This window comes from Carassius gibelio, chromosome A16 (assembly GCF_023724105.1).
Source record: "Carassius gibelio isolate Cgi1373 ecotype wild population from Czech Republic chromosome A16, carGib1.2-hapl.c, whole genome shotgun sequence".
Classification (NCBI taxonomy): Eukaryota; Metazoa; Chordata; class Actinopteri; order Cypriniformes; family Cyprinidae; genus Carassius; species Carassius gibelio.
The window spans coordinates 6,196,230-6,218,061 of NC_068386.1; the positions used below are offsets into that span (position 1 = coordinate 6,196,230).

The 21,832-nt window shown below is 35.6% G+C and overlaps 1 protein-coding gene across 2 annotated transcripts in view; it reads left to right on the plus strand.

Annotated features, from left to right (window-relative positions):
• LOC128031122 (copine-4-like) overlaps positions 1-19,768 on the plus strand; it is a 48,070-nt gene extending 28,302 nt beyond the window's left edge. For both annotated transcript variants that reach the window (XM_052619359.1, XM_052619360.1), the window contains exons 3-16: positions 495-674; positions 1,515-1,586; positions 2,037-2,111; positions 4,316-4,399; positions 4,482-4,571; positions 7,958-8,056; positions 9,385-9,471; positions 9,765-9,824; positions 10,724-10,857; positions 12,126-12,180; positions 13,765-13,816; positions 16,812-16,945; positions 17,027-17,263; positions 19,062-19,768. In XM_052619359.1, coding sequence (XP_052475319.1) covers positions 495-674; positions 1,515-1,586; positions 2,037-2,111; positions 4,316-4,399; positions 4,482-4,571; positions 7,958-8,056; positions 9,385-9,471; positions 9,765-9,824; positions 10,724-10,857; positions 12,126-12,180; positions 13,765-13,816; positions 16,812-16,945; positions 17,027-17,263; positions 19,062-19,193 — 1,491 coding nt within the window. In that variant the 3' untranslated portion in view covers positions 19,194-19,768. The remainder of the gene's footprint in view (positions 1-494; positions 675-1,514; positions 1,587-2,036; positions 2,112-4,315; positions 4,400-4,481; positions 4,572-7,957; positions 8,057-9,384; positions 9,472-9,764; positions 9,825-10,723; positions 10,858-12,125; positions 12,181-13,764; positions 13,817-16,811; positions 16,946-17,026; positions 17,264-19,061) is intronic.
• Positions 19,769-21,832: the final 2,064 nt, after the last annotated feature.

Below are 21,832 nucleotides of genomic sequence, written 5' to 3' on the forward strand. Positions count from 1 at the left end.
CTAGTAAATTGTTTCAATCCAAAGGGACTTTGGTGCACTTTAGTTTAGATTGATGAGAGCCATTAGTGCACTAAGAAAAGCAACTACAGTTGGTTTGCTGGTTATAGAATTGGATTGGGCTTTTACAGTACTAATTGATGAGTTCTTTAAGGTCACTGATTCCCTGTTGATCTGGTCCTGAGTATCAGCACTTGTCAAATGTCATTTTACTTCCTAATCAAGCAGCTTGTCCTGCGATTAAATATTGAGCTTAGAAATCCTTCTTGAAAGCTATTAGCTTGATTAACCCCTCCTGAACATCCACTACAGTGAATTCAGCTCAACTTGAAACAAGACTGTGTTTGGATTAGAATATTAGTATACAGTATTAGCTGTAATATTCATTTCACATGCTTATTTGTCTCAAAAAGACAAATCTGACATTAATTGCTAATTTCGTATTTGCCATTCTGAACATAATCCAAGTAGATAATTGTTTTCTGGTGTGTTTACAGGTGGACAGGACAGAGGTGATTCGGAGCTGTATAAACCCCACGTTTTCTAAGGTCTTCACCCTGGACTTCTACTTTGAAGAGGTCCAGCGACTACGTTACGAGCTCTACGACATCAGCAGTAGTCATAATGGCATGAGAGATATAGACTGCCTAGGAGCCATGGAGTGCACACTGGGCCAAGTGAGCATAGAAATTCAAACAGGCTATATGTGATTATTATGTTTTTTTTTTGTTTTGCTGGGCAATGCTCATTTTGCAACAGGATCTCGACATGTTCGCTGATTGCACAGTTAGGGAGGAGTGGGGCCGGCACTGTGCCCAAATCAGATGAAGCTTCCTGATTAAATAATCACACAAACAACTGTTTAGAGCATTTGTGGACATTGTATGGCTGATTGAATTTTGAAAGGTGAGATGTATGTGTAGCTGGCTCAGTGTGGGAAGGACGGGCCATGCTACTCTCTTATCTGCAGTTTGAGCAAATGGAAAACCAGACACATGATCTTCTGCCAGATGGTTAAGATTTGCAGTTTCTCAGTAATGAATTTGCCAGAAGCCTATAGTGTATAACGGATGCCTGTATTCATTTTGTTTGATATTCATGTGTTTATTTTTTTGCACCGAACCACTTTCTAAGTCTGCTTTTCTCTCTGAGGAGCTGGGTTGTTTGTTTTAATTCTGTTTTGGTTGGAGGGGGAAGAGGTGAATATCGCTGTTAAAATGAGCTGCATTTAATAAAGTGAGAAAGCGTGGTGTTCACACTCAATCATGCTGAGTTTCTAGGGGAAATAAAACCAAAAGCACTCCCTCCTATTACAAATATTTAACAGTTAATAATGCAGCACTTATATGAAGTGGATAAGACTTCATGGTGTAATTATGAGCTAAGCTTAAATGCCAAATTCTTAGTGTTATTATGTGCTGCGTATTGCACATGTTCATGTGTTTTTGTGTGTGTTCGGTCCATCAAAACAAGGTGGCCTCTGACTGACTTAAAATGTCTTATTTCTGTCCAAATAGATCATCTCCCAGAGGAAAATCACCAAAGCCCTGCTTAAACAGGGCAACACAGTCGGGAAATCGTCTATTATGGTGAGCACTTTCCCAAATCCCAAATTGATCTGTTTGCTTTCTCTCACGCTCTTCTTAACTATGTAAACATTCAGCAGTGCACAAGACCAGCATATGGCCTTATTCAAACATTTCACGGTCTAACCTTTAAAAGCTGTGCACTTTATATGATAGGTGATCAATGCCACTATTGAACCCAGGCAAACATAGAACAACTTCTCAATATATACAAAACCCTTCCAAAACTGTCGGATGTGGTATTGAATGTGAGCTATGAGACAAAAATAGCAGAAAATAGCCAGAGGAGCTCCTTAATGCACACTGACAGGAATGCAGCAGCAACAGTTGAACATGTAAAACTCAGTGGGTGAGGAAAGCGAGATCTATAAAACAAATGTCAGTCTTCACAGTTAGCTTCTGATTCTGTTTTCTCTTCTGCTGAAAACAATTCATCACTCTCAATCTCTCCAGATCACCGCTGAGGAGCTAACAGGAAATAATGATTACGTGGAACTCTCATTCAGCGCGAGGAAGCTGGATGATAAGGTAGGAAGACCTCCTGTGCACGTTTATTCAGAATATAAAATGATATTATGTACTGTTACAACAATCATCAGTTATTGGGCTCTATAATACACCCGGTGTGTGTGCTTTGCTAGTTTCAGTCCGGTGACGTTCGCATTTTCCTGTCCAGCGCCATGTCGTTTAATTAGCAAATGCATTTGCACTCATTCTGTTAATACAGAAACATTGATCATTTTAAAATAGAAAACAAGACAACGTATTTTTTCAGGATATTACTTAAAAAAAAAAATGAAGCCTTGATAAGCAGTAGAGACTTCTTAATATTGAAAAATCTTACTGATCCCAAAATATTGAATAGTGTATAATTATAATTACAAAACCTTTTTTATATACCACTTCTCTTTCACCTTTTTTCTGATCCATAGAATTAAAAAATGTTTTTTTTTTTGCCTGTGCCTTTAAAAAAATTGAGCAACAGCAGTTTTCTGTTCTATTCATTGGGACCTTGGTTTGCATTGGAGTGTGAAATATAATTTAACTCTCCCAGCATTCAGTAACAGTCTCATGGCAAAGTCTACATTAAATTGTGAGAGGATCAACACAGGAATGTGAAATGAGCAACTGAAACTGTTGTGATCACATAGAAATGATCAGGGATGCTGATAAAAATAAACTTCAGCCTTGATCAATCCCCATACTCGGAAATGTGGTCAGACAGTCGAGAAAGAAAAGAGAGAGAGTACTATTCCTGTGGGAGACACAATCAACTCTTGTCAGCAGGGTAATTACATGGGACTAAAATGAATAAGAGGGATTAATACAAGCATAACAAATGATCCACGAGCATCTCAGTTTCACACAGATCGTCCCGTTCTGCTGCTTGACAGGGCGTCAGAAGGTAGAACAGGAAATCCTCCTTCAAATCACTTTTCATTTAAGAGTTTTTTTCTTTTCCTAAGTCATATTCCTTTAGTGAAAATCATATCCTTGGTATTTGAGTAATTACTACTTTGATTAGAGACCCAGGTTGTCAAGATAACTTTTAATAAGTTGCTGTTTCATTCTCACGAATTAAACTTTGGCTGAATGACTTCAAGCCTTTAGGAGAACATTACTGTAGTAGACGTCATCTTTGAGCACTTTGCTGTGAGTAGTCTGTTGTGAATCTTCTGTGCATGTGTGGCTGTTTTTATGTATTAAAGTTGTTTGGAAGGATCTGAAAGTCCTGAAAATTGTTCCTGGGGTTTCAGTGCTGTTTTGTTAATTTTGAGCATATTTGCCTCTGTCCCCCGAGGAAAAAAGTGTTTTTTTATGCATAATTATCCCATGAAAATCTGAAACTGTGGGAAACTTAAAGAAAGGCATACTAGTTTCTTATTGTCAGCAGATAATAAGAAATGTTGCTGTTTAATATTTATACAATCTACAGTATTACAAATGTGATAAAGGGAGATATATGTGCATGTTTCATGTTATAGACTTACTTCTCAAGTGCTGAGAACAGTTTAAATATGTTAAATTGATAAAAAGTGATAGTAAAGACATGTTGTTAGTTGAAAAAAAGTATCACAGGCTTTAAAAATTATTAAGTAGCACCATTTATATATATATATATATATATATATATATATATATATCAAATAATGATAAGGAAAAAATTCATTTATTCGAAAAATCTAATTTAATACTGTGTTTTAAATAGCAGTTAATATTGTGCAAAGGAAACATTAGTGAATCTTTTTGGAGCTCTTTTATGATCAAATAAAATAAGAGATTTAGACCAAAATAGTCTCTGTGTCTCAGAAAAATAAAAAAATAATTTAAAATAAACTAGGTGTGCATTTGATTACATTTATCATTGTAAATTTAGTGGCTTGATTATCTTGGCCTATATTGTATGGTGCTATTAATGTATCATCCATCCCCCACCAAATTCGGTCCTATCAGGTGAGGAGACCCCAAAACAAACAGATAGCAGCAGAGGTGGAATGGGGCAGCTGACAATGGGAGCACAGGATGCTGCTTGGGAAAAAGTTACCAGCAAGACACAATTAATTTTCAATTTGTTTTTGCTGAAAAAACTATGTTTCATGTAGCGGCAATGCCACTAGGCTACATGAATGTATATTAGATGCATCATGCATATTATGAAATGTACAAACTCTCCAGAATCACTTTGTTTGAGATGTTCAGCTGATCTCTCTCTGTGCTTGTTATTCCCTCAGGATTTTTTCAGCAAGTCGGATCCATTCTTAGAGATTTACAGGGTAAATGATGACAACAGTCAGCAGCTAGTGCACAGAACAGAAGTAAGACAACCATTTCTTTCTAAGATTTCTCTGTGATCGTGCTTAAACGGTACTGAATCGCTTTCTTCCCCTATGCACACAGACTGTCATGAATAACCTTAACCCCGTGTGGAAGACCTTCAAGACATCCCTTAACTCACTCTGTAGTGGAGACCATGAAAGAATACTGAAGGTAAAATATGACGTCACTTGCTATTGAAGATTAATGTGTATTTGTCTTACACTAACAAATAAATACATGGTATTTAGTTTTACATTTACATTAGCATTTGCAATTCATGTTCCTGTTAGACGCAGCTTATAAAAAGCTTAGAAATGCATGAATTGCCTTTGTATTTTGATGTAGGTGCTCTTCTGGGAAAATGGTCTGCTTATTACCGTCAATAATTCTACTAAAATTTGACTGAAAGGCACTTCAGCACTTTAAGAAAAGTGGATTTATTATTGGATAAATGCAGATGTACATTTCAATGTTCAGATTTCCAGTGCATTTTGATGCAGTTAGTGAAGTATAGACTATTTTTTTGTGTGAGTGAGATACTGTTGCATAAGTGTAATATTGGATAAATAGATATAGACAGATTGGTTACATTGGCTCAGGACTATTAGGATTGGTGAGCATGTGTTTCAGGAAGGATTTACTAGGAATTACCATATATTCCACTTAAATTTGTGCATTTCCTTATTAACCACCTCCCTCTGTCCTCTTTCTGGCCTTCTCTTGCTTCATTTATTTGTTCGTCATTCATCAAAGTCTCCTTGGGAAAGTTTGACATGAATGTGCTCAAGCAGGCAAATTTTATATTAAAAGTTGCAGTTCCCCACCAGATTCTAAATTAAAGTACCTCCTGTTAAATTATTATAATCAAGATATATGCCTTTCACTGCACTGCAGAAATTAATGAATGAATACATTTAATTTTATGTAAATTTTTATTGGAATCAAGTAGTAAATGTTTTTTACATTACATACATTGTATTAGAATTCTGTTTTTTATTTCATTTAATATATAAATATATATAACATTTTACATAAACTTTGCAGAATCTGCAAAATGTTAATTATATTATCAAAATATGAGGGATCAAACAAAATGCATGTTATTTTTTTTTTATTTAGTACTGACCTGAATAAGATTTCAAATAAAAGATATAGTCCATATAAAATAATAGCTGAATTAATAAAAAAAGACCACTTTTTCTTAAAGTTTTAAGAAAAAAAGTTTTAAAGTTTTCTTAAAGTTTTCTTATTATCATGACAGTTTTGTGGAAACTGTGATATATTTACATTTAATCATTTAGCAGACGCTTTTATCCAAAGCGACTTACAAATGAGAACAATAGAAGCAGTCAGATAAACAAGAGAACAACAACAGTATACAAGTGCCATTTAAAATAAAAAAAGAAAAAAAAAAGATATTTATATATATTATTTAATAGAATGTTCAAAAGTACATAATTTTATTAACTAGATTTTTTGCAACAATTTTAAACTCATTATTTTCACTACTTTTGGTGGTGTAAATATTTAAAGCACAGTGTTACATTGGAGTGATGGAGTCTGTATACTCCATAGACTATTCATTTAACAATAAGATGGTTGGGCCCCCTGTAAACATCCCTTAAGGGCACCTGTGTGCCTCTTTTCCTGCTTGTAGTGCATCAGCATATGGCTGCATGTGGCCTCCCTTCTGCCCACTCATGACTGAACAGAACTCAGTCCTTATTAAAGTGAACAGCTAAGCCTCATTTAGTACCAGCTGTCCTCAGTGCCATCTGCAGAATCACTCACGGTAGTTCAGCTCACAGCTGGAGCTCACCCCATTCCCAAACCTGACCTTAAAGAGAGAACGCTGCTGTCACACCACTCAGAGCAAAGAAATGTGTCTTCCTTTTAAAACCTCTGCTGAACTCTTAATGTTTGCCGTAATGGTGTCATGTGTGCTTAACTCATAATAATTGTGATTGATTGGATCCTGACGGTATTTGACTGGCCTTATCATGACTCCACAGAAACATATTTGTTGTGGGCTAATGAAATATTAAGTGTTATGATTTCTTTTTTCTTGTAGTGTACACTGACATCTCATTCTTCAAATGATGAACTACTGTAGACACTTTCAGACAGACTCTCTCATGAACATTAAACTCTCAGCCTTTCTCCAGAATGCTTAACATCAGTTGTTTGGTTCTTAGTGCAGTCCAGAGAACCAGTGTACCTGAACATAAAATCTTATAACAGTATATTGCTTGCTGTAACCTGAATGGTTATGCTTTATATGTAATTTTCTTAACAAACTAACATATATACAGCATGTATATTAACGTTCAAAAATTCTGAGTTGGTAAGATTTTTTGTTTAGTTTTTTCGAAACCACAACTGTTCTCAACATTGATAATAATAAATGTTTTTTGAGAACCAAATCAGCATATTAGAATGATTTTTTGAAGTATATATATATATATATATATATATATATATATATATATATATATATATATATATATATATATATATATATATATATATATAACGTATTGCTTAATTTTTTTTATAATTTTTTTATTTATTTATTTTTTCTGGATGCTTCACAAATTTCTGTATTATGGAGTATATACTCTCTGGTGATTACATTTTTCAATTCTGAAGAATACTGCATGTTATAGCGGCAAAAGCTTATTCCCAAAGTTATTTTTAATGGTTTAGCAATAAAAATTTTGTTTGCAATTATAAATGTGTTCTTTGTTTTAAAACTGAAGTGTGTAATTTCTTTGCCACTAACGGCATCAAATATAATATATATATATATATGTTTGTGTGTGTGTGTGTATGTATGTATGTATGTGTATATATACAAATGGCTTACTGATAGTTGGCATATGTTGAGATACAAGAAAATATAATAACATTTAAAAAATACACACATCAGCTTTAAATTGTGCTTGTCCGACTCATTTCCATCTTGCATCATAAAACTATGCAAATGTGGTATCAGAATTGCTCAGGCTAAGTACTGTGTGAATGAAAAGCACACACATGTCATGGTCTCATCTTTTACAGCAACATTATTTTGTGATGTTATGCTGAATATTTTAGAAAACCTTCAAAGTTTAATTAATTTGTAATGTCACTTTATGTTTAATGCATGAATGCATTGGGCACAGTGATGACAAGTCTGCTCCAGTTCTTTATGCTGTGTGTTCGGGTTCCAGACATTTGTGGTGTTCAGCGTTCTCCCTGGACCATGTGTAGTTGAGTTGGTTCAGCAAGCGTAGATGGTGTGCACATCCAGCAGAATATCTTTTATTTCAGCTCCAGAGGAAAGCTGAAAAAACTGTATCCAAACGAGATGTCTGTAGAGGAAACAAATGTATGTGAGGGGGACGGGGAGGATGAGGAGAGAAGAAATCAAATGATATGAAAAAAGTGAAAGATGCAAGAGTTAAATCATGCATACCACTGGACCAACACATACCCTATAGATTTTAGTTATATTTGCTTTAGATGTCTTATTAATATTACATTTTAGCCTGTTGTGTTCTTCCCTTGACATCCAGTGTACAGTGTGGGACTGGGACTCGAACGGAAAGCATGATTTCATAGGAGAGTTTCAAGCTACGTTCAAAGAGATGCGATCAGCAATGGATGGAAGACAGGTAACAGTTTTAACCATTCAATTCCATTTTTTAATTGGATTTTCTTTTTTAATCCAATTGGCTTGAAACGTGAAACAGCTCTGTGAGATATTCAGAGCAAGATAAGCTACTGATGAGTACAAACTAGTTTGATTTCAAGAGTAATCAGCGAAAGTGAAAGATGAAAGAGGAATGAGGTTACATGAAGAGATCTTCATGATTATGTGGGTCACAGTTAGTTTAGTTTTTCTACACTTAAACAGATTCTGTGGAGAATTACCTCCAGTATCCCTGAACTGAACTGCTTTTTCTCAAATATTCTAGTCATCTTAAAAGATAGATAGATGTAAAGATAGATAGCTAGATAGATATAGATATACAGATATACATAGATTCAGATAGATAGATTCAGATTTATAGTTTCAGATTTATTCAATGATTGTTTGAGTTATTGATATGAAACCAAATTCATTTAAGACCTGACAAAAAAAACAAAACATAAATGACTGTCTGCAAAAGAACAATGTGCTCTAATGTAATTATAAGTGGAATAATTGCTTAAGTAGATTAATTTAACTAAATGACAAAACTAATGGAATGCCTTTGAAATGCTGTTTTGTAATTTCTGCAAAACAATGCGTCACAAAAAGCATCACATCAGAGTTCATAACCCTGCACATGCTAGATCTCTAAGTGTCCATTTAGTCACTTCTGTAATTTGAATATTGCATTTCAGGACCACTATGCTGTTTACAAACTGGATAATTGCATTTTTTATTGTTGAAAATTCACACAAAATGAACACCTCCTTAATAATCAATAATGAAGATGTTGTTCCATGGTGTTAAAGAGTTTTCAGTCTCCATTTAATAGACTACAATGCGCAACTTGCTGTAAAAATGGATCCAGTAATTAACCATTACTGCTAAAGACTAAATTAGCCGATTTTGAAAACAAAAAGTCCTTGTCTTTTAAGCTGTCGGTTAATTGTATCTCTGCTAAAATGCACATCTACAGCTGGATGACACCTCATTCTCTTGTGAAGTCCCGAACACTTTGGGCTTGTATCTAAATACTGCAGGCATTGGTACCAGACTCTGCTAATTATTTTAGAACATCGCTTCCAGGCTCGACATTATTCCTCATTATTATGACTGAAATTGTTGTTTTCTGAGTCTATTGTCTACTGGAGCACTTATTTTTGGCCTTCACTGCTTCAATGGGAAGCGATTATGCACCAGCTCACACATTTTAATGAAGCTATTATATTCTCGATCGCCCACTCCAACCAATACTGATGGCAAGCTAATGGTTTGTTTTTATTTGTATATTTTTTTAAACAATGACAGTTCCAGTGGGAATGCATAAACCCCAAATATAAAGTCAAGAAGAAGAATTACAAGAACTCTGGGATTGTCATTCTGAATCAGTGCAAGGTAATATTTTCTCATCATAAAATGTTTCTCTCTAGAGGACCTTGTCTCCTCCCCGTAGGCCTTGTATTTCAAAAAGCGACAGTGTCATGCTGTCATCAGAGGCGTTGATGGTTATAGTAGAGGTGGGAACTTCACATGGCTAGAAGTCATTCCATCCGGCTATAATGCGAGATCCCAGCTCTGCAAATGGCCACTGTATTTGATCACAATTGACATAAATTAGAAATGATGAGAAGGAGATAGCAACATGCAAGTGTCTGAATTTGTGATAACCTGCCCTTTTGTATCCACAGATAATTAAGATGCATTCCTTTCTGGACTACATCATGGGTGGTTGTCAAATACAGTTTACAGTAAGTCCAGGCGGATAGAACTCATGCTTTCTTAGTTGATGGAGTTTGTTTATCTCTGTTTATATCTATAAAGTGAATCATCCATTATTATTATTATTTTCTCTGACATTAGCATAGCCGCCAGTTTTGTTTAATTAATTATGTTATTATTAGACAGAACACTCATGATTTATTATTCATTAACATGTACATACTAATGGGAACAGGAAAAACAAAGTATCATTCTAAATGTTTTTTTGTGTGTGTGTGCATAATTTCTAAGTAATAATTGTCTCACCTGCTTACAGCGCTGTTCATTTTGCATGACACTTTTGTGTGCATCATGGTGTTTCATTGCTTTTATTATGTCATAATAAGTTCTTCCTTAATTGTTGTCATGTACAGTCTCCTGAATTAGTTTCAATTCAGTTGACCTCATGTTTGTTTTATGAATTTATGTAACATGCATTTTTAATGTGTAAATTTTTCTCTAGAAAGCAAACTACTAGACCTGCGATTTTTACAAACCTTTTCTGCTTAAACAGAAAATGGTAGTGCTAAGGGAGAAAACTTATGGGTTGGTGATCGAAACTGTTTCAAGATGTTGGGTATAACCTTCCCACTGATTTGCAGTGTTACATTGTCCAAAGTTTTTATTTTAGTGGTTGTCATCTTAAAAGGATTTGAGAACCACTTCTTATGTTTTGTGATCATGGGAAAAAAAGTCAGTCACGTGTGTCCATGCTATTGAATTTTAGTGCATGGCTTTATAAATTCATGCATTTTACAGCTCTATACAGTCTGTTTACTCTCTGTCAATGCTGGTAGGAGACAGCACTCTGTAGAGATTCTCCACGTGGTGTATACATTTTGAGTAATTAGTATCAAAGCAATACTTTGATTGCTGCTTGTCTTTTCAGGTAGCGATTGATTTCACAGCCTCTAATGGGGATCCTAGAAACAGTTGTTCGTTACACTACATCCACCCCTACCAGCCTAATGAGTATCTGAAAGCTTTAGTCGCAGTGGGGGAGATTTGCCAAGACTATGACAGGTGAGCAGGCTGAACAGCCAATCAAATCCCAACTTCAACTCTCTCGGTTCTCGACTTTCTTTCATACACCAGTTGTTTAGGTTCACACATATGTGAGTCAGTTCTCAAAGTCCCAACATTGGGATTTAGTTTTTTATGTAATGTATAGGCTGTCTAAATCATAAAATCATAAAAATGTGATGTGAATGAAACAAGGGCTCAAGATTTGGCTGGTTAGCATGGTTCTAAAAACTTGTAGATGTGGATGCATCATTCACCATTGATGGCCATTCAAAAGGAGCCATGTATTCTGATCAAAGAACATTTTTCACTAGAAAAAAATATAAATATTTCATATGATAGAAGCTGTTTTACCCACAGTGAAATGTATTTATTTATTTTTTAACCGAAAGCCCTGGAGCACATAGAGCAATATGCTGGTCAAACATTGCTTTATACATGATGTTATGGTGCCTTGGAAGCTGGTTTGAGACTAGTTTCCTTAGGAGGTACCTTAATACAAAATCACCGTCTGTAAAATCAGTGAATGATTTACTCCTGTAAGCACACAGTTAATATGAAGAAATGCGATGTCCTGAACTTCAGAGATTAAACAGGGAAAATAGTTATTGTGACAGGACCAAGATGCATCACAGTAAACTTAATTCACAGTGCTGTTCACTTCAAACAGTAAATAGAGAGTGGTTAATTGGATTTTTGAATAAATAAACAAAAACATTGTTTTATCCCAATTTACATAGATGCTCTATTTTGCTGTAAAAACAAAACATATTGGGCCTGTTTCAATTAACGATGTGTTAAATGTGGGAGTTACGATTTAACAGCCAGCCTGTTTTTTTCAAATCATATTTTATTAGACCTGTGGCCTTTGCATTTTAACATTTGGTGCTTTTTTAGAAACCCCGAAGCAGTTTTTGCATAACATGCTTAATCCTAGCATTTTTTTGACCACTGTAGCTGAACTGTTATTACAGTGCTCTGAAAGGTCATTCAAAAGCTCATTTCCAGCACCATGTCGTGCTCCGGCATCACTCCAGAACGAGATGAATGCATATCCATCAGGACGTCTGGTTGGGATGAAATCTGAAATCACAGTGCTTGCTGATTTGGCAGGCACTAACAACAATTATGCAAATCTGTGTCCATTACAAATGAGCAGTGATGAGGGGCAATTGAGACAGGAAAGCATGATGGGAAATTCGGTAAGTAATCCTCAAGATCCTCAATGCAGGGCAGCTCTAATCACCTGTCCGTTTTTTTTCTGGCAGTGACAAAATGTTCCCAGCCTTTGGCTTTGGTGCTCGGATACCTCCGGACTTCAAGGTAACTTCTTTAACATTTATAGTGAGGGGTGCAAGGGGAATTTTGCATTAATGGGATAAAGAGTGAACAATGCTTCTTCTTAGGCTACCACTGGAGAAAACTGATGTCAGAAGGTTAATTTCCCTCCGACAGATAATGTGCCTTTGTTCTGAGCTGAGAGTGTTTTGTATTCATAGGCTTAAATAGTTTTGACTAAATAGATTAAATATATCTGGATGTGCAGCCCTCACTCCAGACTTATTGTTAAAATCTCTTTAAAATCTTAAAACATTGGTAATTAAAATTGTGTTCATTTACAATGTGAAGAGAAAGGCTGGAATTGGGAAGGCTGGCAGAAAAGCTGAATGTATATTATCCTGCTTATTTCAAGACTATTGACTTCACATAAATAAATAAATGTACATTAAATATTGATTAAAGTTTAATTTATTTATCATGTGAGAAGATAGCAAAGTGGTAGCTGAGATATGAAACTAGCACAACTATGAAATCAGGTGCCTGGAACAAATTATACAATTTATCAGTCAATATATAAAAATATTAGACTAGCTGACCAATTATAATCAACACAGCACAATTGCAAGACTAAATAAAGAATTCAATGCACAGGATGTTGAGTTTTTTTTTTCTCCAACCAAAATAGTTCCAAGCATGGTCAACACTTGAATAAACACTTGGATCTGAATGAACTGTGGGAATGAATGAACAAATCATTATTTTGTACCGGTTCTATTCAGTAAACAGATTGAACCACTTCACCCAATCAGACTAAATCGTTTGAAACTGTTACCATGTTGAATCAGCAGTCAGTCGATGAACTAAGTGCTCTCTCAAATGTGTTCAGTATTCAGACTAAATGGAGTAATGTGGTCATAAAACTGTTATTTTGTTTATTTATTTTTTTGCAATGAATCGTTTTGGATAAACAGTTTTTGCAGTGGTTCTGGACTCAACATTACACTAAACTGATCATAGCAGTTCAAGTCAACAGTACCCGAATATAAGACTGATGACAATAAGCATAAATTACTAGAAAGATGTATCTACATATGGCTTTAATAATGTGTTTGAGTGAAGCTGGGATGTCGGAATTATGTGATGATGTAAAAAGAACTGGAGAATCTTTTTTTTAAGTTTCACTGAAGGGAACAGTCTAAAAGAATGACTTTGCAGAAATGTATTTGGATTCCCATCATATGGTTATTTGCACCCAAACGACTCAGCGTTTGAATGAATCGGTTGAGTAAATAATTCAGTGACTTATAAAGGCAGTCGAGTGTTTAGCTCCTGAATGAAACTGTTTTAAATTATTAATTTGAGTGATAAATGACTCACTTATAAAGCTGTGATTTGTCATCACCTACTGGTGTAACCTGCAGAAATGTCACTGAAAAATCCTAACCAGACAGTGAAAAGTCCCTGCTGTTGGACTATATCAAAACACTTGGAAAGCTACTCAGCCAGTCAAATTCAGAGAACTAACAACTGCATAATATATGGTATGAATTATTTTCAAAGAGTATTTTATTGATGCCACAGATAGCCTAAGAATGTTATGTTCTTTTTTCTTTATTTTCCCCTCAGGTTTCACATGACTTTGCATTAAACTTCAATGAGGACAACCCAGAATGTGCAGGTATGATAGAGCATTTATCCCAATATTTTATCTATTCCAGATCTTAATTTATCTCCTTAATGCAGATGCATTAACTACTCCGTGTAACCTTTGCCCACTGGGACTGAGCTACTTAAAGCCTCAACATAACACTGGCAAAGTCAGACAGCCCTTCAGTAGTGTTGTCCCCCCACACAAAGGAGATCAATATATGCATAGATGAATTACAGAGCTACACTACTGGCAAAGGTGGACACATTAATGTTTAATGCTGCGATAAAATATATGGCCTGAGGGAAATTCTGAAGGAGGGAGGCCTGGTTGACGTTGATGTCACACCCTCCCCTTCCCAATAATAAGTCTCTCTGGACCAAGACAGCAGGTAAAAATGACTGTCAACACAAAAACAGATGTTTTAAGGCAAGGTGAAATGATAATGGTGCCTTGTTTTAGACCAGAACTTCCTGTACAGAGTTTGACGACATTGTTTAATTTTGTAGGAGACAAGTTTACATATTTTATTGCAATTTGTTACCACTCTGCTTTATATTTAACCGCCCTGTGCTGCAAAAGCGAAGTTGTTTTTAGACCACAATCTCCTGGTAGGCTTGCGTCATCACAACCTGTTCAAAGTTTGAAACTCGTGTCTCCTAAAAGGGCGGCTGCTATCAGAGAGTAAAGATGAAAATATAAGAACAATGAATACTTAAAAAACAGAAACAGATGGGAAGTAATGTAATATAAATGATAATTCTGTCATTGTTAGAAAGCCTCTGTCAAGTCATCTATCCACTGAAATGTAACTCAACTCTCTTTGGGATGGTGTTGCCTTGGATGTCAAGGCAGAAGTTGCAAATGATTGGATTTGTATTTAGTTTGCTCTCCGTTTGTGTTTGGCACTTAGCTTTCCCATCATCCCTGCCTTCAGCCATGAGCAGGATAAATTGATCATGGGTCTAGTGTATAGGTGTCACTTGATTTCCCTTGCTATTTCTGTTCCACCTCTATCAGCGCAGACACACCAGGGTGGCGCCCAGAATGGGCACAGACCACTCAGCTTTTGATCAAGCAGCCAGGCCTGTCTCGTCCAGGAATAGCAAATAGCTCACTGCCCACCAGGACACATGCCAGCCAATCTACCCCAAGCAGAGAACACACCTTTCCGCCCTGGTATAGTCTGGAAAATCCATCATGACAGTATTGCTGTCCCAACATACCTGACCAGACACACAGTGCATTTACTGTGAACGATATTGGTGTATAATTATTAGTAATTTTAACTTTCAAAATATTGACAAATCTTTGTAGACAAATCGTGGTGAGGTGTCTAGGTGTCTTCTCACTCTTTCAAAGTCAATCCTTTTAAAAGTTTTGCTCAACTGGGAAAACTCTACCTTTGAATAGTGGGGTGTAATCACCATGTCAAGGTTTGACTGGTTAGCACTATCCTGCTAGTGTCGGGACAAACCATTCTGCTGACTTTTTCTAAGAAATGTGTGTGTGTGTGTGTGTGTGTGTGTATATATACAGTACATCTCCACTCGCATTTAAAAGGTTTGGGTCTTATGCTTATCAAGGCTTCATTTATTTGATCAAAATAGAGCAAAAACATAAATTTTGTGCAATACATTTACAATTTAAAATAATATTTTAAAATGTAATTTATTTCTACAATGGCAAATGATCCCTTAGTGTCACATGATCCTTCAGAAATCATTATAATATGCTGACTTGCTTCTCAAGAAACATTTCTTATTCTCATGACAGTTAAAACGGTTGTGCTGCTTAATATTTTGTGAAAACTGTAATGCACTTTGTTTAGGAGTCTTAGTTGAATAAAAAGTTCAAAAGAAAAGCATTTATTTGGAATATACAGTTTTATTTATATGGAAATGTTTATTTATAATAGAAATATTTTTCACTAAGGGGTTGTGGGACGGTTCACATCTCAATGACAGTCAATGAGTCCTACTGTAGGTGGAAATCCCAATGTGATATCACAACTAACAACATTTACAGATTTATATTTGCCGAAGGTGATGAATTTTCATTCATAATGCTAACATTACAGGGAGACACAAGGGCACATGGTGAGAGAGATTCTCACAGCAGCAGTGTGAACTGGTCAAATGTGACTGAAGATGCATGAAGACTTGGAAGGTGTTATGATGAAACGACATCAGCAGTGGGTTAATTCAAGCCTTTTAATGTCATCAGCATGACTTATCCTTTACAGATACAGTGCTGTATGTGTGTCAGAGTTGAAGAGTCTATTAAGGTCGCTCTGCGGGGAAGCCACTGAAGCGATTAGATTCATTTTTACATCCACTTTGAAAGGCTTCTCATCTTAATTCTGCTGCCACACAGCATGGCATGCTTTCACCTTTGAATCGTTCAAGCTCACAGGTGTTAATTAAATAAAACAGTTGGAGACGTGGTGAGGAGAGACATGCTGACCTTAAGATTCATGCTCAGCGAGTCAGTAAACAGAATTACTTTTTCATTGTAGAAATTGAGCCTTAACCGACACATTCCAGTCCTTTAAATATAATGCTCATAAGTTTACTTACCGCATGCAGAATATTCAAGCATAAAAAAAAAGAAAAATACATAAAATAAATCAAATTAATGATTAAGTATAAGAGATAAAATAATTTTAGTATAGTATTGTTTAGTATTTAGTATGCTATTGTTGTTTTGAGTTTTATTTTAGTAATTTTGTTGTAATTTTTAACAGTCATTTTTTTAATTTTAGTTGATTTAGTTGATTTAGATTTAAGTTTAAGTTGGTTTTTAAATGATTTTTAGTTATTTTAGTAACTAAACAAAAATGAAAAATGTTGCCTTGCCAATGATCTGAAATGAAATAATTTATAAAAGTTTTATTTATATTTTATTTAATTTTTTTTTTCTTCTTTTTTAAATGATTTTAGTTTGTTGTTAAAAATGACCCTGATATTTTATGAGTATTCCATACCTTCAAACAGCTCCAGATCTACCTTTTTTAACTTTGCAGGTATCCAGGGTGTAGTAGAGGCCTACCAGAATTGCCTTCCTAAGATCCAGTTGTATGGTCCCACAAACATTGCCCCGATCATCCAGAAAGTGGCCAACTTTGCCTCAGAGGAAATGCACACCAAAGAGGCCATGGTCAGTGTATTTCTATTCCATCACTCTTCATCTCTAAGGTTTCTCTTGTTCTAAAGTTTCTCTTTTCTTGCCTCGATGCAGCAATACTTCATCCTGCTCATCCTGACGGATGGTGTGATCACAGATATGGCGGACACTAGAGAGGCCATCGTCCACGCCTCTCACCTGCCCATGTCTGTCATCATCGTGGGAGTCGGAAGCGCGGATTTCACTGACATGGAGATGCTGGACGGTGATGACGGAATCCTTCGTTCACCTAAAGGGGAACCAGTGTTGCGTGACATCGTACAGTTTGTGCCGTTCCGTAACTTCAAACATGTGAGTTTACACGGTCATATTAAAAGTGTGTGTGTGTCTATGTATGTATATATATATAGAAATAGACACTGATAAAAAAGCAATAAACAAATATTAAAATTACTTAATGAATAAATAAATGAATAGGGTCCATATTATGGTACTTATTTGGTGTTGCATTAGGGCCTTTCGCACCACTTTAGTTCCAGAACTAAATGTACACGCAAACTATTTCCCAGTACCATTTAAAGGGTTGCATTCGCACCGACTGTGTGTACTAGGACGTGAAGTAAGCCAGTCGACAGAGATGTCATTTGTGCGCAACGTTAACAAAAAAGAATAACGTTAACAACAGCAGGATGGAGGACGCTCTGATCGGAGTTGTGTTTTTGTTGTGTTTCGCGGGTTTCACAATAATGGACATGGAATGTCGACGTATACGTACAGCGATTGAAAGAAAGGAAAGCGTCTGTCATCATACTTGCGAAATAAGTTGACACAATGTTTACAGTATGTTACACAGCGTTTTAAATCATGGTGGGCCAGGGCATTTTCTAACACGTCTGGCCAATCAATATCTACTTACGTCACGGATGGTACCAGTTGTGCTGGTTAGACCCTGTTCCGGAGTAGGAGCTAATTTTGTTCTCGAAAAAGGCAGTCCGGTACTAAAACCCCTTGTCGTGAACGCGCCTGCTTGAGCGACCAAAAGCTGGAGTTTACAGTTTATACACGTTTAAAAATCTATACTTTTCTTACACCAACACATTTTGCTTCAGAATGGATTTATTAACACCACATGTGGAGTAGTTTTATGATGGATGGATGCACTTTTTTTAGCTTCAAAAACAGGGGCACCATTCACTAAAATTATACAGCTTGGAAAAGCCAAGACATTTTTTTATATAACTCCTCTTATAGAGGAATGTCAGATATAGGGTGCCCTGATGATGAGTAAATCATGGGCTAATAAATTTTTTTGGGTGAACTATCCCTTTAACTAGAATGTGACAAACCCCAACATTTTAGCAGTTTGTAGAAGGCTGTGTTTTTAATAAAGAGCCGAGAGGTTGTCTGAGGAAGGTTCTTCATTTTGTCTGTAAGATGTATTTTTTCTGAAAGAAATTAATACTTTTTTTAAGCACAGATTACAATTATCAAACATGATAGTAATAACATTTTATCTGCTGTTCTTTTGTACTTTCTAAAACATTGTACCATAAACAAGGTCAAGACCTCTGAGATGGAACAGGATTAAATGCTAATTTTCAGGGGCAGAGAGAGACTTTTAATGCATTTAAAACTAGCTATCAGAATAATTTAGTTAGATACAGTTTATCAAATAGATCTAGAAGTTTCTAAACTTATATCAATATTAAACTGCTTATACAAGTAAACATGTAGAAAAAAAGTGTCCATATCATCCGAAGTGATGGTTTATTGGGATCCTCTTGGGAAATGTGCCCAGACTTGTTTTCTTTCCAGACATGTACTGCATTGATAGCCCCTAACAAACAAAAAACCCATCTCGGCTCATCATCTCCTCCATCTAATTGCTCCGCAGGGGTTGGAGGGGTTTGATGTGGGTATCCTCTGATTTCCTCTCAGCTCCTCAAGGCAACTTTTGAGTCACATGAGTCACTTTTGCTCAAGTCTTAGGATGCTTTTCCTCACCATGCATGTGGGTTTCAGCAAGTACAGTATCTTCACACATCATTAGCGCAGGAATGGCAAACTGGACCAGATGGCGAAATGGATAAATGTCCCTGCAAATGTTTGATTCACTGTTTGTTTCTGTTCTTCTTCTTCTTCTTCTTAGGCCTCTCCTGCTGCTTTGGCAAAAAGTGTCTTAGCCGAAGTCCCAAACCAGGTGGTGGACTATTACAACAGCAAGGGGATCAAGCCCAAGTGCCCCAGCGAGTACGAGTCTTCCAGGACATTTGGCCACTGAAGCGCCAAGCTATTTTTCTTAATACAAAACTAGCACGTTTCTGTGAATTTGACTTTGTTTTGCATGCGTAGCCTTTGAGGCTTGCATAGATGTACTGTATACATGTACAGACTTACAACTATGAAGAAAGCAAAAACTCAAAAAGTCCTACTGATGTAAGCATGATGAATGGAATTATCTGAAGAATAGTTGGATTATCTGTTGTTTTCTTTTATATAAAGGTTTATTGAGATTTTGCTACATTTCGTAATGTTCTTACATTGTAAAGCATTTTGGATCTTAGGGAATGAATAGCAATTTGCATTAGGTTATCTGTGGACATTCAGACTTTCTTTTTCTCTCTTTTTTTGTTCTTTTTTCTGCAGATGCAGGGCCAGATGCATGATTGTATTTTGCATGTTAATAATAATCCAGCCTCGATTTTCTACCTGTTCTTTTGGGGCCTGTTAAATGATTTTATGTGAAGCTGCTCTTCTGAAACTTGTCCACAAATAAAGATTTAGAATGAAGTATTTTTTGGTAGTTTTAAGTGATGATGTAACAAACTGTTTGAAAATAAAGTTTGTGTTATGAATGATGCATATTTTGCGTGATTTTTTTGAAGCCACGAAACAAGTTGTTAACTGATGTTTTGATAATACTAAAGAAACAGCTCACCCAAAAACTATTTACCCTTAAATTTAACCATATATATATATAAATGTGTTAATTTGATTTTTTTTTTCTTTTATATTCTCAACCATAAATATGAAATTAGTTTACAAGAGTAAGATATTGGAAACTACACACTGTTGAAACAGCACTTTATACTTTGACCTATATTTTACAAGTGCTACACTTTCTAATGAGATTTCATTTTGTTTTTGCAGTAGTCAGTTCTTTAGTTCCAGGCTCATAAAGCTGAGAAATGTATTTTAGAAACTGCTAGACATGCTCATTATAGGTAATGTCAGGGGACAATTTTTCATAAACATAAAATGCAAAAAGCATCGTAACGTAATGTGTGTGGGTCGTCAAACTGTCATAATGCAGGCTGACAGAGCTGCCGTGAACCTCTGACACTTCAGCTTTCCCCTGAAGACCAGCTGCTGGTTCATACTGAAGTCCTTGAATGTACAGTACATCTCTACTATGACTGAAAATCTCAACTGATCCCGAGTCATTTAACATTTCACGTGGACTAATTTTATATTTTTTGGCAGTGTTAAACTTACAATTACTGATGAAAATGTTAGTTAAAGTATGCATGCATGTATTTTTATTTATTTATTTCAACAGTGAAGACAATGACCCTGATAGTGATTTTGAATCAAAACAGAAAACACTGCAAGATGAACGTAGATAGAAAATTATAAGAATGTCGGTGCTTACCGATAAGCTATGTAAGCATAAATATAAAATTAATCATACTGTAAAAAATAAATATATAGTTTTTAAATATACGTCATGAAATATGAGTGAAGATTAATTAAAGGGGTCGTATGATGCGATTTCAATTGTTCCTTTCTCTTTGGAGTGTTACTGAGTGTTAAGCTGTTAGTGAATATATAAGATCCCTAAAGTAGCAAAATCTAAACTCAAAGAGGTATTCTTTATAAAAGTTAAGACTCGTTCACAGCCCCCTAAAAATGGCTTGCTTAAACACGCCCCCACATGTCTATGTCACTGTGGGAAGATTTACATAACACCGCCCAAATGTTCACGCAAAGAAAGAAGTGTCACTTATTCTTGCTGTAGTATTGTTGCTGCTGCCGCCATATCATAGAGATGCTGTGTTTCGTTGTGAAAGTCAAAATACTTTGGTTTTCCAAAAGAGGACACAACTAGAAATCATTGGTTAAGTTGAATTTACGACACTGTTCCGGAAGAGTCTCTCTGCCTATGTTTTCATATTCAAAGAATTTTCTACTGATGATTCAAACACAAGTTTTAAGAAGTGTAGCGCTTGTTGTTTGTCATTTCTGCAATCACAAATCCAGACATGTTTTTATCTTTACACGGCGTGATGCAACAAAACATGTAAAAAGAGAGTATAATTCATTATAATTCATAATTATGTCCCCATTGGATGCAACAAACGCCTTTTTTGTAATGGGTTTTAGTGTTTTTGTCTGGTCCTGTTGGGACATCACAGAATGGTAAGGGGCGTAACATTTCCGTCACACGCTAGAGGTATTCAGCCAATCACAACACACTGGATCTCAGAGCACACCTCGCTTTTCAGAAAGGCGGGGCATAGAGGAGAAACAATAATGTGCAGTGTGTGGAAAATAATGTGTTTTTTGAAACTGCATAAACATTTCATTAAACCAATAATGTTATTTTTAGCAACCTCATATGACCCCATTAAATATCTTTTTTAAATTGAAAAAAATATATATTTAGTTACAACGTCCATACCCAAATATATTTCGAAATGTATTTCAGGGGCAAGATGATACATTTCCAGTCTTACAGTAGCCTACATTTAAACTAAATATAAATGTGGGTGGCTTACTAGATGTATAATGATTTAGTCATGTAAAAAAAAAATTAATGTATTGTAATATGTACGTTTTCAGAACATTGTAAAGTATAGTATGTTCCTTGTTGATTTTTAACAATAAATGTTATGTAAATGTATTATTTTGTAAAATTTC